This window comes from Oncorhynchus mykiss, chromosome 11, assembly GCF_013265735.2.
Source record: "Oncorhynchus mykiss isolate Arlee chromosome 11, USDA_OmykA_1.1, whole genome shotgun sequence".
Taxonomy (NCBI): Eukaryota; Metazoa; Chordata; class Actinopteri; order Salmoniformes; family Salmonidae; genus Oncorhynchus; species Oncorhynchus mykiss.
The window spans coordinates 48258414-48281295 of NC_048575.1; the positions used below are offsets into that span (position 1 = coordinate 48258414).

Genomic DNA, 22882 nt, shown 5'->3' on the forward strand with positions numbered 1-22882 from the left:
TTTACGGAAAAAGCAAACCATGCAATAATCTGAGTACGGCGCTCAGAGAACAAATACAAATATCCGCCATGTTGGAGTCAGTTGTCAGAAATAACATTATAAATATTCACTTACCTTTGATGATCATCATCAGAATGCACTCCCAGGAATCCCAGTTCCACAATAAATGTTTGATTTGTTCGATAATATCCATCATTTATGTCCACTTTTGTTAGCGCGTTTGGTAAACGAATCAAAACTCATGAAGCGCGTTCACTAGTTGCAGACAAAATGTCAAAAAGTTCTGTTACAGACCGTTAAAACTTGTCAAACGATGTATGGAATCAATCTTTAGGATGTTTTTAACATACATCTTCAATAATATTCCAACCGGAGAATTCCTTTGTCTTCAGAAAAGCAAAGGAACGGGAGATACCTCTCGTGAAATGCATGTGACCAGCGTGCATTTCAGACCCCCTTCATAGTAGAAGCCTCAAACAAGTTTCTAAAGACGGTTGACATCTAGTGGAAGCCTTAGGAAGTGCAACATGACCAATATCCCACTGTAACTTCAATAGGGGCTGGGTTGAAAATCGACCAACCTCAGATTTCCCACTTCCTGGTTGGATTTTTTCTCAGGTTTTTGCCTGCCATATGAGTTATGTTATACACAGACATCATTCAAACAATTTTAGAAACTTCAGAGTGTTTTCTATCCAAATATACTGATAATATGCATATCTTAGCTTCTAGGCCTGAGTAGCAGGCAGTTTACTCTGGGCACCTTATTCATCCAAGCTACTCAATACTGCCCCCAAGCCATATGCCATCATCATGATTCTTTGTTAAGCAAAATCTTCTGTGTATAAAATTCTAATGATGACGTTAGCTTGTCTACAAATGGTCTGAGGCAGTCGTTAGATGAATAGCGTCTTTTTTTTGTTAAGATGGATTTGGGAAACCGTTCAGAGATTTCCGAAGGTTCCTACAATGATCTTAGCCTTAAAATGCTTTTGGGAAACCAGCCCTGTACTGTACTTGGATAGTCTGTACTGGTCTGTACTGTACTTGGATAGTCTGTACGGTACTTGTACTGTAGCCTGGAGGGTCTGGCAGGTTTTTGTTTACAGAGAAAACAAGGCTCCACAGATAGTTTATACTCTGCAGCAGTCTGTCCAAATACAAGCCTCGGATTCAACAGATGGAAAATAGCTTAGGCCCTCCTCCAAGACCACTGCCCACGCTGTGTGTGTGTCTAGGTGAGTTTGTGTGTGTCGTGTTCGTCTGTGGCTATTTGAAAGAGTGCTGTGTGTCGGAGAGAGATTAAAAGTGTGTGTGTTTCTATACTCACATTACATATGGGTCCATTTCAGGTTCCGTCCACATGAGAATGCAGACCCAAACCGGCCGCGGGTGGTTGCTCTCATCGACACACTCATCGCCTTCAAGAACAATGACCTCGGGGCCTGGATACGTGGCGGTGACATCACCATTCAGAACTCTGGGTGAGTGCTGGGATGTCAACACATTGAGCCCATGATGAATGCACTTACATTCATCATTGTTCATCAATGTCCTGTGCAGTAGTCATATCATGGGTTGTCTCTTAGGTTTGCTGTATGATTGGCACAGAGTTAAGTGTCTCAAATGTTACCCAGGAGTTACCGTAGCAACTTGCATTACAATCAGAGGTTAGCATGCTATGCTAACATGTAAACAAGCGGCCGGCCATCTGTGTGTAACCTATCATTGGGCTATGTGTAGCCTATTAGCATGTTGCTAATAGTTCATTTGGTTCCTATTTCTCAGTCCACAAGGCCGTAGATGACAGTGAACCAGTGACTCCTCCATTGCTGGGTTTTCCCCATAATTACTGATGCATTTATTCTCTCTGGTTATAGATTTGCAGACAATGGGGTGGGACTCTCCTTTGCGAGGTATGTACCAAGGCTCCTGTGTATGTTTCTACATCTGTGCATCCCCCCCCCCAGACACACACACACACACACACATTTGCTCAAAAACATATCCCCTGCCTGTTGTCTTCCGTTAGTGACGGTAGCTACCCTAAGGATGAGGGCTCCAGTCAGGAGGTGACCCAGTCTCTGTTTGTGGGAGAAAGCCGCAACCGCGGCTCCAACGGAGGCCAGAACAAGTACTGGGGCCAGGGAGGAGCAGATGGCAAGATGAGGACACTACCCAGGAACAGGTGTGTGTGTGTAATAAAAAACATAGTGTTCGAAAGGGGGTGAACAAGCGTGTTGCTCTTGGAAGGGAAGTACTACTTCCTGTAATAGGATGAATGGTTTTGCTGTGTCACTTCCTGTGTTTCCTGTTAAACAATTTACTAGATCTGTGTAGTAAGCCTTATATGACATAGACTAAAAGGGGGGGGGGGGGGGGGGGGGGGGATCCTGTGTTAGAAATAGACGTTGACCGATTAATCGGCATGGCCGATTATAGAGAGAAATAGTTAACGCGTCATAATAACTACAACCTAAAACTTCTTAACTGGGAATATTGAAGTTAGATGTTAAAAGAACCACCAGCTTTCATATGTTCTCATGTTCTGAGCAAGGAACTTAAACGTTAGCTTTTTACGTGGCACATATTGCACTTTTACTTTCTTCTCCAACACTGTGTTTTTGCGTTATTTAAACCAAACTGAACATGTTTTATTTATTTGAGACTAAGTAGATTTTATTTATGTATTATATTAAGATAAAATAAGTGTTAATTCAGTATTGTTGTAATTGTCATTATTTTATATAAATAAATAAATTGGCCGATTAATCGGTATCAGATTTTTTTGGTCCTCCAATAATCGGTATCGGCGTTGAAAAATCATAATTGGTCGACCTCTACTTAGAAATCAATCACCAATAAAAGTCTGAGAAAATGTAAGTCAGTCACGGATGACAGTTGCTCAGGAGCACTCAGATCAGGGACAGGGAGCATGCTGTCAGCCACCCGACCACAGTCAGAGAGACGGGCCTCATGGTCGTGTTCATTAAAGGGGCAATATACAGTTGCTACATCAATTTTGGGACTTGAATAATATACAGTGCTTTCAGAAAGTATTCATGCCCCTTGACTTATTCCACATTTTGTTGTTACAGCCTGAAATCAAAATGGATTAAAAAAAGTTTCCCATTTCTAAAAAAATTTCTTCCCCACGCAATACCTCATAATGACAATGTGAGAACATATACAGTGGGGCAAAAAAGTATTTAGTGAGCCACCAATTGTGCAAGTTCTCCCACTTAAAAAGATGAGAGGCCTGTAATTTTCATCATAGGTACACTTCAACTATGACAGACAAAATGAGGGTAAAAAAATCCAGAAAATCACATTGTAGGATTTTTTATGAATTTATTTGCAAATGATGGTGGAAAATAAGTATTTGGTCACCTACAAACAAGCACGATTTCTGGCTCTCACAGACCTGTAACTTCTTCTTTAAGAGGCTCCTCTGTCTTCCACTCGTTACCTGTATTAATGGCACCTGTTTGAACTTGTTATCAGTATAAAAGACACCTGTCCACAACCTCAAACAGTCAAACTACAAACTCCACTATGGCCAAGACGAAAGAGCTGTCAAAGGACACCAGAAACAAAATTGTAGACCTGCACCAGGCTGGGAAGACTGAATCTGCAATAGGTAAGCAGCTTGGTTTGAAGAAATCAACTGGGAGCAATTATTAGGAAATGGAAGACATACAAGACCAATGATAATCTCCCTTGATCTGGGGCTCCACGCAAGATCTCACCCCGTGGGGTCAAAATGATCACAAGAACGGTGAGCAAAAATCCCAGAACCACATGGGGGGACCTAGTGAATGACCTGCAGAGAGCTGGGACCAAAGTAACAAAGCCTACCATAAGTAACACACTACGCCGCCAGGGACTCAAATCCTGCAGTGCCAGACGTGTCCCCCTGCTTAAGCCAGTACATGTCTAGTCCTGTCTGAAGTTTGCTTGAGAGCATTTGGATGATCCAGAAGAAGATTGGGAGAGTGTCATATGGTCAGATGAAACCAAAATATAACTTTTTGGTAAAAACTCAACTCGTCGTGTTTGGAGGACAAAGAATGCTGAGTTGCATCCAAAGAACACCATACCTACTGTGAAGCATGAGGGTGGAAACATCATGCTTTGGGGCTGTTTTTCTGCAAAGGGACCAGGACGACTGATCCGTGTAAAGGAAAGAATGAATGGGGCCATGTATCGTGAGATTTTGAGTGAAAACCTCCCATCAGCAAGGGCATTGAAGATGAAACGTGGCTGGGTCTTTCAGCATGACAATGATCCCAAACACACCACCCCGGCAACGAAGTAGTGGCTTCGTAAGAAGCATTTCAAGGTCCTGGAGTGGCCTAGCCAGTCTCCAGATCTCAACCCCATATAAAATCTTTGGAGGGAGTTGAATGTCCGTGTTGCCCAGCAACAACCCCAAAACATCACTGCTCTAGAGGAGATCTGCACGGAGGAATGGGCCAAAATACCAGCAACAGTGTGTGAAAACTTGTGAAGACTTACAGAAAACGTTTGACCTCTGTCATTGCCAACAAAGGGTATATAACAAAGTATTGAGATAAGTATTTGGTCAATAACAAAAGTTTGTTCCACCATAATTTGCAAATAAATTTATTAAAAATCCTACAATGTGATTTTCTGGATTTTTCTTTCTCATTTTGTCTGTCATAGTAGAAGTGTACCTATGATGAAAATTACAGGCCTCTCTCATCTTTTTAAGTGGGAGAACTTGCACAATTGGTGGCTGACTAAATACTTTTTTGCACCACTGTATACAGTTGAAGTCGGAAGTTTACATACACTTAGGTTGGAGTCATTAAAACTCATTTTTCAACCACTCCACAAATTGATAACAAACTATAGTTTTGGCATGTTGGTTAGGACATCTACTTTGTGCATGACACAAGTAATTTTTACAACACTTATAATTCACTGTATCACAATTCCAGTGAGTCAGAAGTTTACATCCACTAAGTTGACTGTGCCTTTAAACAGCTTGTAAAATTCCAGATAATGATGACTTTATAAGCTCCTGATAGGCTAATTGGCATCATTTGACTCAGTTGGAGGAGTACCTGTGGATGTATTTCAAGGCCTACCTTCAAACTTAGTGCCTAATTGCTTGACATCGTGGGAAAATCAAAATAAATCAGCCAAGACCTCAGAAATAAATTGTCTGGTTCATACTTGGGAGCAATTTCCAAATGCATGAAGGTACGACGTTCATCTGTACAAACAATTGTACGCAAGTATAAACACCATGGGACCACGTAGCTGTCATATTACTCAGGAAGGAGATGTGTTCTGTCTCCTAGAGATGAACGTACTTTGGTGCGAAAAGTGCAAATCAATTCCAGAACAACAGCAAAGTACGTTAGGAAGATGCCGGAGAAAACAGGTACAAAAGTATCTATATCCACAGTAAAAACCAGTCCTATATCGACATAACCTGAAAGACCGCTCAGCAAGGAAGAAGCCACTACTCCAAAACCGCACTAATAAAGCCAGACTACAGTTAGCAACTGCACATGAACTGTTTGGCCATAATGACCATCGTTATGTTTGGAGGAAAAAGTGGGAGGCTTGCAAGCCGAAGAACACGGTGGTGGCAGCATCATGTTGTGGAGGTGCTTTCCTGCAGGAGGGACTGGTGTACTTCACAAAATAGATGGCATCATGATGGAGGGAATATTTTGTGGATATATTGAAGCAACTTCTCAAGACATCAGTCAGGATGTTAAAGCTTGGTTGCAAATGGGTCTTCCAAATGGACAATGACCCCAAGCATACTTTCAAAGTTGTGGCAAAATGGCTTAAGGACAACAAAGTCAAGGTATTGGAGTGGCCATCACAACGCCCTGACCTCAATCCTTTAGAAAATTTGTGGGCAGAACTGAAAAAGTATGTGTGAGCAAGGAGGCCAACAAACCTGACTCAGTTACACCAGCTCTGTCAGGAAGAATGGGCCAAAATTCCCCCAACTTATTGTGGGAAGCTTGTGGAAGGCTACCTGAAACATTTGACCCAAGTTAAACAATGTAAAGGCAATGCTACCAAATGCTAATAGTGTATGTAAGCTTCTGACCCACTGGGAATGTGATGAAAGAAATAAAAGCTGAAATAAATCCTTCTCTCTACTATTATTCTCACATTCCACATTCTTAAAATATAGTGGTGATCATAACTGACCTAAGATAGGGATTTTTTACTAGGATTAAATGTATATTAGAATTGTGAACAATTGAGTTTAATTGTATTTGGCTAAGATTTATGTGATCTTCTGACTCCGACTGTGTATATATTTTTTCTTCTCGAATGTATTTAAAATTAATTGCAGAATTATCTAATTTGCATATTTATTCACACCCCTGAGTCAATACTTTGTAGAAGCACATTTGGCAGCGATTACAGCTATGAGTCTTTACAGCTATAAGTCTTTCCACACCTGGATTGTGCAACATTTACCCGTTTATTTTTTTAAAACTTATTATTTTTTTTTTTTTTATTCTTCAAGCTCTGTCAAATTGGTTGTTGATCATAGCTGGACAACCATTTGCAGGTCTTGCCATAGATTTTCAATAAGATTTGTCGAAACTGTAACTCGGCCACTCATGAACATTCACTGTCTTCTTGGTAAGGAACTCCAGTGTAGATTTGGCCTTGTGTTTTAAGTTATTTTCCTTTTGAAAGGTGAAGTTATCTTCCAGTGTCTGGCGGAAAGCAAACAACCAGCTCCATTCTGTTTATTTTTATCTTGAAAAACTCCCCAGTCCTTAACCATTACAAGCATACCCATAACATGATGCAGCCACCACTCTGCTTGGAAATATGGAGAGTGATAATGTATTGGATTTGCCCCAAACATTTGTATTCAGGCCAAAAAGTGAATTGCTTTGCCACATGTTTGTGCATTATTACTTTAGTGCCTTGTTGTAAACAGGATGCATATTTTAGATTAGTCTTGCCATAACAAAGTGGTTGAATACTTATTGATTGAAGACATTTCAGATTTTCATTTGTAGTTAATTTGTACAAGTAAAAAAAAAAAAAAACATAATTCCACTGTGACATTGGAGGGTTTTATGTGTAGGCCAAGTGACAAAATCAAAATGTAATACATTTTAAAATCACACTGTAACACAACAAATTGTGGGAAAAGTCAAGGGGTGTGAATACTTTCTGAAGGCACTGTATACCCATTGATTCTTGAAGAATATAACTTATAATGCCTCATGAGCTTAGTTACACTGTCCTACCCCATTAGAACCCAAAATATAAGCTTGTTTTACTCCAATGATTGTACACAAAGTAAAATTATATATTTTTAAACACTAGGCTCAAAACATGTTTAAAACTATCATTTGGATGGTCAGTCCTTGCATCCACAGCTCTGTCTATGAATTTGAAAGTTTCCCCATCCCTCAGCTTTTTACCTAAACAAGGGTGGGTGGTTTCTTTGTTATGGTTTCAACTGCCGATTGCCACTTTAAGGTATGCAAAGGGAAAAGGTATTCAAACATTTTGTAGTAAAAAATCAAACTAGTATTTCTCCAGGTAGTAGGAGAGAGGCGCTTCAGAGAGAGAGGCCGTTTCACCGGCCGAGGGAGAGTCCGCTAATCCAAAAGCGATATAGTGAGGTTAATCCAAAGTAGATAGTTTCCAGAGGCAATAATCAGAGGTGGCATTGGGCACAGGAGACGAGAGGAAGAGTCAACAATAAGACCGCAATCTGAGGAAGGCTCCAGGCAGATGGCAATGATCACAACATCACAGTCAGTCAGCTAATGTAGCATGCTAGTACTAAGCTAAGGTTGAAAAAATGTTTAGCCTACTATACAGAAAGCAGGACAAAAAGTTGACCAAACTAATTGGAGGATGAAAAACAAACAGAACAGATGAGTTACTAACCAATTAGAACAGGCAGGAATGATTTTCCACTTTCCTTTTGAGCCAAAGGCAAGCCTGCTGGTGCAGGAGAAGCCAGAGCTGCCTTGACTGGAGCAGCCGAGCAGGATCATGCGGGCCTCCACGTGTGGGGAATCTGATTGGTTGTTTACATCACACTTCCTCGTGATTAGAGGATTGTAGCTCACCAATGCCAACACTTGGTCTGCATGGCTAGTGGCTAACGTTATCCTGTTTGAGCTAGCTAACGCAGAGTATATTCTCCGTATGACGTTGAGAAATAGTGCATTGTGAGTAGTTAAGAAGATATCTGAAGATAAGTTGGTAAATATTTTTTACAAAAATTTAAAAAACAACCATGTTTGTAGTTATAAGCAACCAGATTGTGACTGCAACAAATTTACTAAGTCTTTGACCACACTGTGTTGTTACTTTGTGAGTATAAACTCATGCTTCCTTCCCTTTAACCAAACTACAATTTATAAATTAATTATAGAGCATTTATAAAGTGTGCATAAGCACTACGTAAATGCCTTTCAAATGATTTATACTACATGAAGGGTGATTAAAAAAAAGGTCATAATATCTGGTGCCAAACCTGGCATGTCCCCTTTGCCACCCTTTATGTAGCAGGACATTTCAAGGGTTTATTAAGGCTTAGAAGTTGTTGTTCATTTAAAGTGGTCGCTCTGGTCATGCTCGCCTGTGGCCACTACCTCCTCCGGAGGTCACAAAGACGTGGGAACAGCTAATTGCAGCGTGCTCTAATTTCTCAGATGACGCCCTCGTTTTTGACGGCCCTGTTACCACTCTCTGGGATTAATGGGCCTTTTTAGACACTTCCTGACCACCCTATAACTGCTAGATGTTTGTGTTGTTGTCGCCGCTGATGACGTCACAGACAGGATTTTCCCAGAGGGACACAACAATGTTCTCACTTTGATCTCCTTTTGTCATCTAGTTAGACAACGAGCTGATAATTCTAGCAATAGGCCTAATGTTTCTCTCCAGTGTTTTCAATAGCTATACATGACGTGTAGGTTGTCAGCTGATTCATTCGGGAAGGTCATTTTGAAGTTCATGTGTGTTGTGTGACTCTCGCGCTTATTTTTCCAAGGACATTCCCGATCCGTGGCTTCCAGATCTACGATGGTCCTGTTCGGCTCACCCAGAGCACTTTCCGAAATTATGTCCCGACGACGGAGCGCTTCGCCAGCGCAGTGGGCTTCAACTTGAAGAACACCTGGCAGCTCACGCCCCGCAACAACCTGTCCAAGCTCAGCTTCCGGCCCACTGTGAGTAGCTAGCACACCACTCCACCTTTCATCCTAGAAGTGGGCACTCATTCACCACCCCTGGTGCATAGAAAAGCATTGGATTGGTGCAAGTAAGGTGGTGCCATATTGTTTATGCCATATTCCTTACACCAGTGAGTCCTTTTAAATACGAGGGGGAGTGTATGAGTGCACACTTTGGGAGAAGGGCCATTGTTCTACCCCTTCTTTCAAATACTCACAGAATAATGATGATATGAAATAGACACTACCAGTCAAAAGTTTGGAGACACCTACTCATTTCCGGGATTTTCTTTTTTTTTTTACTGTTTTCTACGTTGTAGAATAAAAGTGAAGACATCAAACTATGAAATAACACATACGGAATCATGTAGTAACCAAAAACTTGTTAAGCAAATCTAAATTTACTGCTCAAAAAAATAAGGTGAACACTTAAACAACACAATGTAACTCCAAGTCAATCACACTTCTGTGAAATCAAACTGTCCACTTAGGAAGCAACACTGATTGACAATAAATTTCACATGCTGTTGTGCAAATTGAATAGACAACAGGTGGAAATTATAGGCAATTAGCAAGACACCCCCAATAAAGGAGTGGTTCTGCAGGTGGTGACCACAGACCACTTCTCAGTTCCTATGCTTCCTGGCTGATGTTTTGGTCACTTGCCAGAGAACACCAAAATTGGCAAATTCGCCACTGGCGCCCTGTGCTCTTCACAGATGAAAGCAGGTTCACGCTGAGCACATGTGACAGACGTGACAGTCTGGAGACGCCGTGGAGAACGTTCTGCTGCCTGCAACATCCTCCAGCATGACCGGTTTGACGGTGGGTCAGTAATGGTGTGTGGTGGCATTTCTTTGGGGGGCCGCACAGCCCTCCATGTGCTCGCCAGAGGTAGCTTGACTGCATTAGGTACCGAGATGAGATCCTCAGACCCCTTGTGAGACCATATGCTGGTGCGGTTGGCCCTGGGTTCCTCCTAATACAAGACAATGCTAGACCTCATGTGGCTGGAGTGTGTCAGCAGTTCCTGCAAGAGGAAGGCATTGATGCTATGGACTGGCCCGCCCGTTCCCCAGACCTGAATCCAATTGAGCACATCTGGGACATCATGTCTCACTCCATCCACCATCCATCCACCATCCTCCATCCAAGGAGATCCCTCAGGAGCATGCCCAGGCATTGTAGGGAGGTCATACAGGCACGTGGAGGCCACACACACTACTGAGCCTCATTTTGACTTGTTTTAAGGACATTACTTCAAAGTTGGATCAGCCTGTAGTGTGGTTTTCCACTTTAATTTTGAGTGTGACTCCAAATCCAGACCTCCATGGGTTGATAAATTTGATTTCCATTGATACTTTTTGTGTGATTATGTTGTCAGCACATTCAACTATGTAAAGAAAAAAGTATTTAATACAAATATTTCATTCATTCAGATCTAGGATGTGTTATTTAGTGTTCCATTTATTTTTTTGAGCAGTGTATCCATTTGACATTCTCAAAGTAGCCACCTTTTGCCTTGATGACAGCTTTGCACACTCTTGGCATTCGCTCAACCAACATGAGGTAGTCATCTGGAATGCATTTCAATTAACAGGTGTGCCTTGTTAAAAGTTCATTTATTTCCTTAATGTTTTTGAGCCAATCAGTTGTGTTGTGACATACAGAAGATTTGGTAAAAGACCAAGTCCATATTATGGCAAGAACAGCTCAAATAAGCAAAGAGAAACCACAGTCCATCATTATATTAAGACATGTTTAACACTTTTTTGGTTACTACATGATTCCATGTGTTATTTCATAGTTTTAATGGCTTCACTATTTTTACAGAAACTTTGAAAGTTTCAAGTGCAGTCGCAAAAACCATCAAGCGCTATGATGAAACTGGCTCAGGAAAGGAAGACCCAGAGTTACCTCTGTTGCAAATGATAAGTTAATTAGAGATAACTGCTCCTCAGATTGGAGTTCAAGTAACAGACACATCTCAACATCAACTGTTGAAAGGAGACTGCGTGAATCAGACCTTCATGGTCGAATTGCTGCAAAGAAACCATTACTAAAGGACACCAATAATAAGAAGAGACTTGCTTGGACCAAGAAACACAAGCAATGGACATTAGACCAGTGGAAATCTGTTCATTGGTCTGATGAATCCAAATTTGAGATTTTGGGCTCCAACCACCGTGTCTTCGTGAGATGCAGAGTAGGTGAACGGATGATCTTTGCATGTGTGGTTCCCACCGTGAAGCATGGAGGAGGAGGTTTGATGGTGTGGGGGTGTTTTGCTGGTGACACTGTCAGTGATTTATTTAGAATTCAAGGCACACTTAACCAGCATGGCTACCACAGCATTCTGCAGCGATACGCCATCCCATCTGGTTTGCGCTTAGTGGGACTATCATTTGTTTGTCAACAGGACAATGACCCAAAAACACACCTCCAGGCTGTGTAAGAGCTATTTGACCAAGGAGAGTGATGGAGTGCTGCATCAGATGACCTGGCCTCCACAATCACTGATGTCAATTGAGATGGTTTGGGATGAGTTGGACCGCAGAGTGAAGGAAAAGCAGACATCAAGTGCCTAGCATACAGTGGTTGCTCCACTAAAAGTTGTGTGATTATGCTGCGTTACTTAGAGGTCATTTGTGGTTTAGTACAGTAGCCTGCGTCACCACTTCATTGCTCCAGACCAGCGCAAGGGGGAGTTAGAGCACTGATTATGCTTTTGGATCCTACTGTGTGTCTAACTGACAATGAATGGGTAACATAAACCTAAATAGAAACAGATAATTGTGCACAACTTCAGTTTTACTTACTAAAACTGCTGTTTCGCTAGCAGTGCAAGCTGTTGCTACAGATGCCGGTTCAATACCTGTGCCGCCCTCGACTGAGACCCATGAGATGACTGTACTTTTTTAGTTTCTCTCCCTCTACAAACAGAAATAAATCATTCTAAATAACAAACTGGCTTTCTTTCCGAATTAGTAACAATGTCTCACCATGTTCAAGAATGTCCTTTTTCTTGCTCATATTACGTTATTTGAAAACAAAATCATCATCTCCAAAATATATATTTTTTAAACAAAGTGATTTATTATTATTAATTCAGAATTCTATAAAAGCTTGTTGGATATTCTAACAGATATATTATTAACCCTGTTATTAGCAGGACAATATATTCAATCTGGACACTGACCCTCCAAAATGGAAGGAAGTAGAGAACGTTGTCCGACGAGCAAGAGCGGCCTTGGCTCCTGGGCCTAATGGAGTACCATACAAGCTCTACAAGAACGCCCCGGATGTTCTACGCTTTCTTTGGAGGCTCATGAGGATAGTGTGGCAGAAGGAAATAATACCAAGGGCATGGCGAAGGGCTGGTGGTGTGCTAATCCCGAAAGAGAAGGATGCGACAGACATCAGTCAATTCCGACCAATCTCCCTTCTCAACGTCGAAGGGAAGATCTTTTTCAGTATAATAGCACAGAGGCTGTCCACTTACCTGTAAAGGAACAAGTACATTGATACATCTGTACAGAAAGCGAGCATTCCTGGTTTCTCTGGTTGCCTGGAACATACTAGTATGATTTGGCACCAGATCCAAACATCTAAGAAGGACAAGAGAGACCTCTATGTCATCTTCCTCGACCTGGCCAATGCCTTTGGCTCAGTTGCCCATGAACTCCTCTGGCCGTCACTATGGCCATGGAAAACATCATCAGGGCATCGAGATGGGTGGTCGGCGGTGAGAGAACTAAGGAAGGGCTCCGTCTCCCACCTATCCGAGCATACATGGATGACATGACTACACTGATCAACACTGCAGCATGCACCAGGCGGCTACTTGCAAAACTGCAGGATAACATCAAGTGGGCCCGGATGAAAATCAAGCCAAGCAAATCTCTAAGCATCTCCATAGTCAAGGGACAGCTTAAAGATGTGAGGTTCTGCCTTGGAGATGACCCGATACCAACGGTGTCTGAGCAACCCGTCAAGAGCCTAGGTAGATGGTACAACGAAAGCCTCCGGGATAAAGATTAAGTGCAGCAAGTAAGGCAGGATATCGCCGACGGTCTTCAACAAGACCCTACTGCCTGGGAAGCTCAAGCTTTGGTGCCTACAGTTTGGACTTCTCCCCCGGGTAATGTGGCCACACACCATCTATGAGGTCCCAATAACAACAGTGGAGAAGATGTGAAGAAATGGCTGGGTGTCCCACGATGCCTGAGTAACATCGGCCTCTATGGCAAAGGGGTCCTTGAACTACCTCTTACAAGTCTAACGGAGGAGTACAAGTGCTCTAAAGTAAGACTGCAGATGACATTGAAGGACTCCAAAGACCAGACCATTAGCAAGGTTGCACCTCCCCTACAAACTGGACGGATATGGACATCATCCAAGGCTGTGCAGCAAGCAACATCAGCCCTGAGACACCAAGACATTGTGGGGAATATCCAGCATGGAAGAGGAGGCTTTGGCCTGGCAGCAAGCAAACCAATAAGGCAAAAACATCTGAACACAGGAAGCTGGTGGTCGAGGAGGTGCGCAGACAGGAGGAGACTGCAAGAAGTGCAAAGGCTGTCTCTCTTGCTAAACAAGGGCAAAGGACGCGGTGGGAAGGCCTGGAGAGGAGAAAGATCAACTGGAGTGAGCTTTGGCAAATAGAGGCAAGCAACATCAGCTTCATCATAAGAGCTGTTTATGATGTGCTTCCATCACCAAAAAACCTACATCAATGGTATGGTGAGGACCCGACCTGCCCCCTCTGCCCAGCTCCAGCGACTCTCAGGCATATAATGACCGGTTGCAAGACCAGCCTCTCTCACAAGGCCGCTACACCTGAAGGCACAATCAGGTCCTCGAGCCTGGCTGCAGCACTTGAGATCAAGAGGAGTGCAACCAATTCATTACCTCCAAAAACAAGCAATCCCGTCAAAACAACAACATTCATCCGGGAGGGACAGAAAAGGCCCAAACATCCTCCTTCGAAGCCAGAAACTGGACACCTAGCCATGGCCCGGGACTGGAAGATGCTTGTCGATATTGGCCAGCAACTCATTTTTCCACCTGAGATTGCTTCTACCAACCTTAGGCCAGACATGGTACTCTGGTACCCTTCACGAAAGGCTGTGTACATCATAGAGCTCACAGTCCCATGGGAAAACTCTGTTGAAGAGGCCTACGAGCGTAAGAAACTGCGTTACACAGAGTTGGCAGCAAATGCAACTCAGCGTGGCTGGAATGCAAAAGTCTGGCCAGTTGAAGTGGGATGCAGAGGATTCGTGGCTTCTTCCACCATCAGGTTGCTGAAAGAACTTGGAATCCATGGACAGGCTCTGCAGCAGACCGTCAGAGCAGTTTCTCAAGCAGCTGAAAGAGGCAGCAGTGGATCTGGATCAAACGGAAGGACCCTTGCTGGGCTATAACTTCATGACCCCCCACCCCCACCTGAGAACCCAATTCAGATCCCTCCAACTTGAGGAGGGCATATGAGGTATGCGGTCAACTGTAGGGCTGGCTCAGGGAAGAGGACGCCCCTGCCTTGCATAGTCCCGTGGGAAATCCTAATTGGGCATGCATACCATATATTGGCACAATGGACAGTTTTTAACATCTCGTCCCGTGTTTTATGATTCTATTGGTCATGGCTCCCGAGTGGCGCACCATGGGATTGCCTTGCAGTTCTCCAGCTGTATCCACTGAAAGCACACAAGGTTTAAGGCACGATGGCAGGGGGCACGGGATGGGCCGCAGAGCCGCGCACAGAAGACCGACCTAGCTGATGTTTATTTAGTTATGGATCCGTAACAAATTACTATGGAAATAAATATCATTGAATTACAGAAATATCCTCTATATGTAATTATTGGCGGAGAGTCACGTCATATTTTTCGATATACTGTAGTCCTACCGTAGGCGACATGAGTCTCAGTAGTGTTGAGTAATGTGCTGTTAAAAGTGGTGTAGGTTTTATTAATTTAAAGAGCTTATTGAAGTTAGAAGCAATAGGATTTGATGCAATAGCCTACAACTATTTTAGCACCATTCCGCACTGCTCTTAGACAATCATGGGGACTGATCTTGATAAATCAATGAGATTTTTATTTTGACTGAATCGGGGTATGGAAATGTTTTGCACTTTCTTAGTGTAACCTTTATTTAACTAGGCAAGTCAGTTAAGAACAAATTCCTATTTACAAGGACATCCTACTCCTTTCTCTCCGCCGGGGAATTGAACCCCGGAATCCCACACGACACATGGATTCTTTAGCTAAATATCCCAGTACTGTACTCCTGACCGTCACGTTGTACAGCGCCATATTTTCCGTTCCATCCGAACTGAAACCCAGAGTTTTTTTCTTGGAATAGAAACACCATAATATTAATCAAATGAATTAAGCAACATTTCTTAAAATCAGTCCCATATACTATGTTCTTACAAAAAATGTTTTCAAATCTCTAGTACAGCTACTATTGAAGGCTATAGAATGCTTCTCAAAGATGCCATCTGGTGGTCAAACTAGCACTAACTAGCATTAATGCTACCAGTGGTTCACACTTATTACACTTAAATAACGTGCCATAGAATTCTGCTGCAACATGCAAGCTGCACCGCAGTATGCTGCAACTTTTAAGGGACGAACCACTGTATGTGGGAACTCCTTCAAGACTATTGGAAAAGCATTCCTCATGAAGCTGGTTAAGAGAATGCCAAGATTGTGCAAATCTGTCATCAAGGCAAAGGGTGGCTACTTTGAAGATTCGAAAATATGAAATAAATGTTTGTTTAACAATTTTTTGCTTACTACATGATTCCATATGTGTTATTTCATAGTTTTGATGTCTTCACTATTATTCTAAAATTTAGAAAATAGCAAAAATAAATAAAAACCCTTGAATGAGTAGGAGTGTCCAAACCTTTAACTGGTATGTCTGACAAAGGTCACCGACTGAATTTTTTTTTGAACTTTTTCATAATTCCCCTCTGAGGGTCCTTGTTAAGATTTAGTGGCACTTGTGCTTTCACTGACAGCTTTGTTTTTAGAGTGCAGGGATCAGACACTGTTTTCCTGCACATGCTCTCCTTCCGTCTGTTTCTTTCTTTTTTCCCCTGTTGGTTTGGTCCCATCTGTTGGTAGAATCCCCTTTGCCCTGGAACACAGCAGAGCTCAGAGTTATGGGGTTGGCACTTACAGACAGACACAGCGAGACACTGTCTGAAAGAGAGGGAGAGAAACACTAACTAAAAGAGAGAAAGAAACACTGTGACTGAAAGAGAGAGATACTGACTGAAAGAGACTGTGAATGTGTGTGTGAGAGAGAGACTGACTGTGAGAGAGAGAGACTGACTGTGAGAGAGAGAGACTGACTGTGAGAGAGAGACTGACTGTGAGAGAGAGACTGACTGTGAGAGAGAGACTGACTGTGAGAGAGAGACTGACTGTGTGAGAGCGACTGTGAGAGAGACAGAGAGGCAAAAGAAGCACAACTGAAATTGATTTTAAAAAATACAAAAATACCACAGATGACAACTGGTTTGATGCAAATTGTGAAATTATACTGAAAACACTTAGAACACTATCCAACAAAAAGCACAGAGACCCAAATAATGGTGAATTACACCTTCATTTATTGTGAGACTTTAAAGTACACTCAGAACCAAAAAAGCAAAGTACAACAGCAAGCAGCTGACACTATTTGAGGAGTCCATAAACACAAACAACTTCTGGCAAAATTGGAAAGAATGAAAGAAAAATCAAAACAAGAGGAATTAGCGATACAAAATGGTGACATATGGTCAACCCATTATAAAACACTCTACAACACCGTTCAAATTGACACAAACGCAGAACGCCAAATTCATGAGAAGTTGAATGGATTAGAAAAAACTTTAAAGGACAATCAAAATCCACCAGGAGCTCTATAAGAAACTTCAGGCCCTCAAATTTAAAAAAGCATGCTGACCTGATGGGATCCTAAATGAGATGCTCAAACTCACTAATGCAAAATTTCAATTGGCTATATTAAAATTTTATCCTGAGTTTAGGTTATTTCCCTGACATGTGGAATCAAGGACTCATAACCCCAATCTTTAAGAACGGAGACAAATTTGACCCTAACAATTACAGAGGCATTTGTGTAAACAATAACCTGGGGAAAGTTTTCTGTAGTATTATAAATGTAAGACTTCTAAACTTCCTTAATAAGCACACTGGCTTGAGTGAAAGCCAAATTGGATTTATACCAAAATATCGCACGACTGATCATATTTACGCCCTACACACCCTGATAGATAAACATGTCCACCAAAATAATATGGGGCAGCAGCGTAGCCTAGTGGTTAGAGCGTTGGACTAGTAACCGAAAGGTTGCAAGTTCGAATCCCCAAGCTGACAAGGTAGAAATCTGTCGTTCTGCCTAGGCCGTTGAAAATAATATTTGTTCTGAACTGACTTGCCTAGTTAAATAAAGGTAAATTGAATACCAAAATAGACGCTTGCTTTATCGACTTCCAAAAGGCATTTGATTCTATTTGGCATACAAAGTGTTCTACAAAGTTATTGAAAGTGGTGTAGGGGGTAAGACATATGACATAATTAAATCAATGTATACTGGCAATACGTGCAGCGTTAACATTGGCAAGAAAATAACATAATTCTTTAACCAGGGGCGGGACCTTTGTCAGGGTTGTAATCTGAGCCCTGCACTCTTCAATATTTACATCAATGAATTGGCCACTATTCTAGAAAAATCCTCAGCCCCTGGTGTTAGTCTCCACAATTGGACATCTTAATGATGCAGTGAATGAACTGAGAGAGAAAGCACGCAGGGCATTCTACACCATTAAAAACCCAATTCAAATTGAAATACCTATTCAAATGTGGCTAAAACTATTTGAATGTGTCATTGAACCAATTGTACTTTATGCCACTGAGGTGTGGGGTCCCACTTCCAAAACAAGATTTCACCAAATGGGACAAACACCCCATTGAAACCCTGCATTCTGTAAGATTCTCCTACATGTCCAAAGAGCAATGCATGCAGGGCAGAATTAGGCCAATATCCACTAATAATAAAAACTCAGAAAAGAGCAATTCAGTTTTGGAAACATCTAAAATACAGTGACCCCCTCTCATATCCCCTCTCATGACCCCCTCTTATATCTCTGAAACTGAAAACACTTATCTCCCTCAGTAGCTTTAAGCACCAGCTGTCAGAGCAGCTCACAGATTACTGCACCTGTACATAGCCCATCTATAATTTAGCCCAAACAACTACCTCCCCCCTACTATATTTATTTATTTTGCTCTTTTGCATCCCATTATTTTTATCTCTACTTTGCACATTCTTCCACTGCAAATCTACCATTCCAGTGTTTTACTTGCTATATTGTATTTACTTCGCCACCATGGCCTTTTTTTGCCTTTACCTCCCTTATCTCACCTCACTTGCTCACATTGTATATAGACTTACTTTTCTACTGTATTATTGACTGTATGTTTGTTTTACTCCATGTGTAACTCTGTGTTGTTGTATGTGTCGAACTGCTTTGCTTTATCTTGGCCAGGTCGCAATTGTAAATGAGAACTTGTTCTCAACTTGCCTCCCTGGTTAAATAAAGGTGAAATAAAAAAATACATATCATTACCAAGCCCTGCAATGCTAAGAGCTGAGCAAAAAAAAAGAGTCCCCTCATCCAGCTGGTCCTGGGGCTAAGTTCACAAACCTGTTCTGATAACACACTGAAGTCTCAGGACCAGAACATCCAATCAATCAGAATAAAACAAATTTCTACAGTCAAAACAGAACTATATTGCTTATTGGGAAACAAGCACAAAGCAAAATGAAGTGCTATCTGGCCCTAAATCGTCAGTACACAGTGGCTAACTATTTGACCATGGTTACTAATCAAAACCTCAGATAAACCTTGACAAAGTACAGGCTCAGTGAGCACAGCCTTGCCACCGAGAAGGGTAGACACAGGAAAACCTGGCTCCCTGTAGAGGAAAGGCTGTGCAACCGCTGCACCACAGCAGAACCTGAGACAGAGCTGCATTTCCTGACAAAATGTAAAAAATATAAAACAATTAGTGTCTTTTCCCCAAATTTGATACCTTTATTCATTATGTACATTGTTACGTCATGCCAATAAAGGAAATTGAAATGACTGACTGTGTGTGAGAGAGATACTGACTGACTGACTGTGTGTGTGTGAGCGAGAGACTGACTGACTGTGTGTGAGAGAGACTGACTGACTGTGTGAGCGAGACTGACTGACTGTGTGAGCGAGACTGACTGAATGTGTGTGTGTGAGAGAGACTGACTGACTGTGAGAGAGAGCGAGAGAGATTGACTGACTGTGTGTGAGAGAGAGACTGACTGAATGTGTGTGTGTGAGAGAGACTGACTGACTGTGAGAGAGAGCGAGAGAGATTGACTGACTGTGTGTGAGAGAGAGAGAGAGACTGACTGTGTGAGAGAGCGAGAGATTGACTGTGTGAGAGAGACTGACTGTGTGAGAGAGAGACTGACTGACTGACTGACTGTGTGTGAGCGAGACTGACTGTGTGTGAGCGAGACTGACTGACTGTGTGAGAGACTGACTGACTGACTGTGTGAGAGAGAGACTGACTGTGTGTGTAAGAGAGACTGACTGACTGACTGTGTGAGAGAGACTGACTGACTGTGTGAGAGAGACTGACTGACTGTGTGAGAGAGACTGACTGACTAACTGTGAGAGAGAGCGAGAGAGACTGACTGACTGTGTGAGAGAGAGCGATTGACTGTGTGAGAGAGAGAGAGAGACTAACTGACTGACTGTGTGTGAGAGACTGACTGTGTGAGAGAGAGAGCGAGAGATTGACTGTGTGAGAGAGACTGACTGTGTGAGAGAGAGTGACTGACTGACTGTGTGTGAGAGAGAGACTGACTGACTGTGTGTGAGAGAGTGACTGACTGACTGTGTGTGAGAGAGAGACTGACTGACTGTGTGTGAGAGAGAAACTGACTGACTGACTGTGTGTGAGAGAGACAGACTGACTGACTAACTGTGAGAGAGAGCGAGAGAGACTGACTGACTGTGTGAGAGAGAGAGAGAGACTGACTGACTGACTGTGTGTGAGAGACTGACTGTGTGAGAGAGAGAGCGAGAGACTGACTGTGTGAGAGAGACTGACTGTGTGAGAGAGAGACTGACTGTGTGAGAGAGAGACTGACTGTGTGAGAGAGAGACTGACTGACTGTGTGTGAGAGAGACTGACTGACTGACTATGTGTGTGAGAGAGACTGACTGACTGACTGTGTGAGTGAGAGACTGACTGACTGACTGTGAGAGAGAGCGAGAGAGATTGACTGCCTGTGTGAGAGACAGAGCGATTGACTGTGTGAGAGAGACTGACTGTGTGAGAGAGAGAGACTGTGTGTGTGTGAGAGAGCGACTGACTAACTGTGTGTGTGAGAGAGAGACTGACTAACTGTGTGTATGAGAAACTGACTGATTGTGTGTGTGTGAGAGAGACTGACTGACTGTGTGTGAGAGAGACTGACTGTGTGTGAGAGAGACTGACTGACTGACTGTGTGAGAGACTGACTGACTGACTGACTGTGTGAGAGAGAGACTGACTGTGTGTGTGAGAGAGAGAGACTGACTGACTAACTGTGAGAGAGAGCGAGAGAGACTGACTGACTGTGTGAGAGAGAGAGTGATTGACTGTGAGAGAGACTGACTGTGTGAGAGAGACTGACTGTGTGAGAGAGAGCGAGAGATTGACTGTGTGAGAGAGACTGACTGTGTGAGAGAGAGACTGACTGACTGACTGTGTGAGAGAGACTGACTGACTGACTGTGTGTGAGAGAGACTGACTGACTGACTGACTGTGTGTGAGAGACTGACTGACTGACTGTGAGAGAGAGCGAGAGAGATTGACTGACTGTGTGAGAGACAGAGCGATTGACTGTGTGAGAGAGACTGACTGTGTGTGAGAGAGCGACTGACTAACTGTGTGTGTGAGAGCGACTGACTGACTGTGTGTGTGAGAGAGAGACTGACTGTGTGTATGAGAAACTGACTGATTGTGTGTGTGTGAGAGAGACTGACTAACTGTGTGAGAGAGAGAGACTGACTGACTGTGAGAGAGAGAGACTGACTGACTGTGTGAGAGAGAGACTGACTGACTGTGTGTGAGAGAGACTGACTGTGTGTGAGAGAGACTGACTGACTGACTGTGTGTGAGAGAGACTGACTGACTGACTGTGTGAGAGAGAGACTCACTGTGTGTGAGAGAGAGAGAGACTGACTAACTGTGAGAGAGAGCGAGAGAGACTGACTGTGTGAGAGAGAGAGCGATTGACTGTGTGAGAGAGACTGACTAACTGTGAGAGAGAGCGAAAGAGACTGACTGTGTGAGAGAGAGAGCGATTGACTGTGTGAGAGAGAGAGAGACTGACTGACTGTGTGAGAGAGACTGACTGTGTGAGAGAGAGAGCGAGAGATTGACTGTGTGAGAGACTGACTGTGTGTGAGAGAGACTGACTGACTGTGTGTGAGAGAGACTGACTGACTGACTGTGTGTGAGAGACTGACTGACTGACTGACTGTGAGAGAGAGCGAGAGAGATTGACTGACTGTGTGAGAGACAGAGCGATTGACTGTGTGAGAGCGATTGACTGTGTGAGAGAGACTGACTGTGTGAGAGAGAGAGACTGTGTGTGTGAGAGAGACTGACTGTGTGAGAGAGAGCGACTGACTAACGGTGTGTGTGAGAGAGCGACTGACTGACTGTGTGTGTGTGAGAGAGAGACTGACTAACTGTGTGTATGATAAACTGACTGATTGTGTGTGTGTGAGAGAGACTGACTAACTGTGTGAGAGAGAGAGAGACTGACTGACTGACTGTGTGAGAGAGACTGACTGACTGACTGTGTGTGAGAGAGACTGACTGACTGACTGACTGTGAGAGAGAGAGACTGACTGACTGACTGTGTGTGAGAGAGACTGACTGACTGTGTTTGAGAGAGACTGACTGACTGACTGTGTGTGAGAGAGAGACTGACTGACTGACTGTGTGAGAGAGAGACTGACTGTGTGTGTGAGAGAGAGAGACTGACTGACTAACTGTGAGAGAGAGCGAGAGAGACTGACTGACTGTGTGAGAGAGAGCGATTGACTGTGTGAGAGAGAGAGAGACTGACTGTGTGAGAGAGACTGACTGTGTGAGAGAGAGCGAGAGATTGACTGTGTGAGAGAGAGACTGACTGACTGACTGACTGTGTGTGAGAGAGACTGACTGACTGTGTGAGTGAGAGACTGACTGACTGACTGACTGTGAGAGAGAGCGAGAGAGATTGACTGACTGTGTGAGAGACAGAGCGATTGACTGTGTGAGAGAGAGAGACTGTGTGTGTGAGAAACTGACTGACTGATTGTGTGTGTGTGAGAGAGCGACTGTGTTGGAGTGCCCTCTAGTGTCAGGCTTGACTCAACTCGAAACATCCATTTTCAAAATGTCTTTCAAGGACTTCTGTTGAACGCTTTTCTCTGACACCTGGGTTGTTTTCACTAGGAACGTTTTGCTACGATGTGCATTAATGAATACGACTCTAACATACATTCAGCTCAACTCTCAAATACTGTCAACCTCCAAGATCAGAGTTAGGAAACCTAC

General features: G+C 43.1%; 1 protein-coding gene across 2 annotated transcripts in view; it reads left to right on the top strand.

Annotated features, from left to right (window-relative positions):
* The window catches only part of cemip2 (cell migration inducing hyaluronidase 2), a 71309-nt gene that overhangs the window by 40437 nt on the left and 7990 nt on the right, over positions 1–22882 (top strand). For both annotated transcript variants that reach the window (XM_036935630.1, XM_036935631.1), the window contains 4 exons: positions 1353–1484; positions 1881–1916; positions 2033–2188; positions 9038–9215. In XM_036935630.1, the coding sequence (XP_036791525.1) occupies positions 1353–1484; positions 1881–1916; positions 2033–2188; positions 9038–9215 (502 nt within the window). The remainder of the gene's footprint in view (positions 1–1352; positions 1485–1880; positions 1917–2032; positions 2189–9037; positions 9216–22882) is intronic.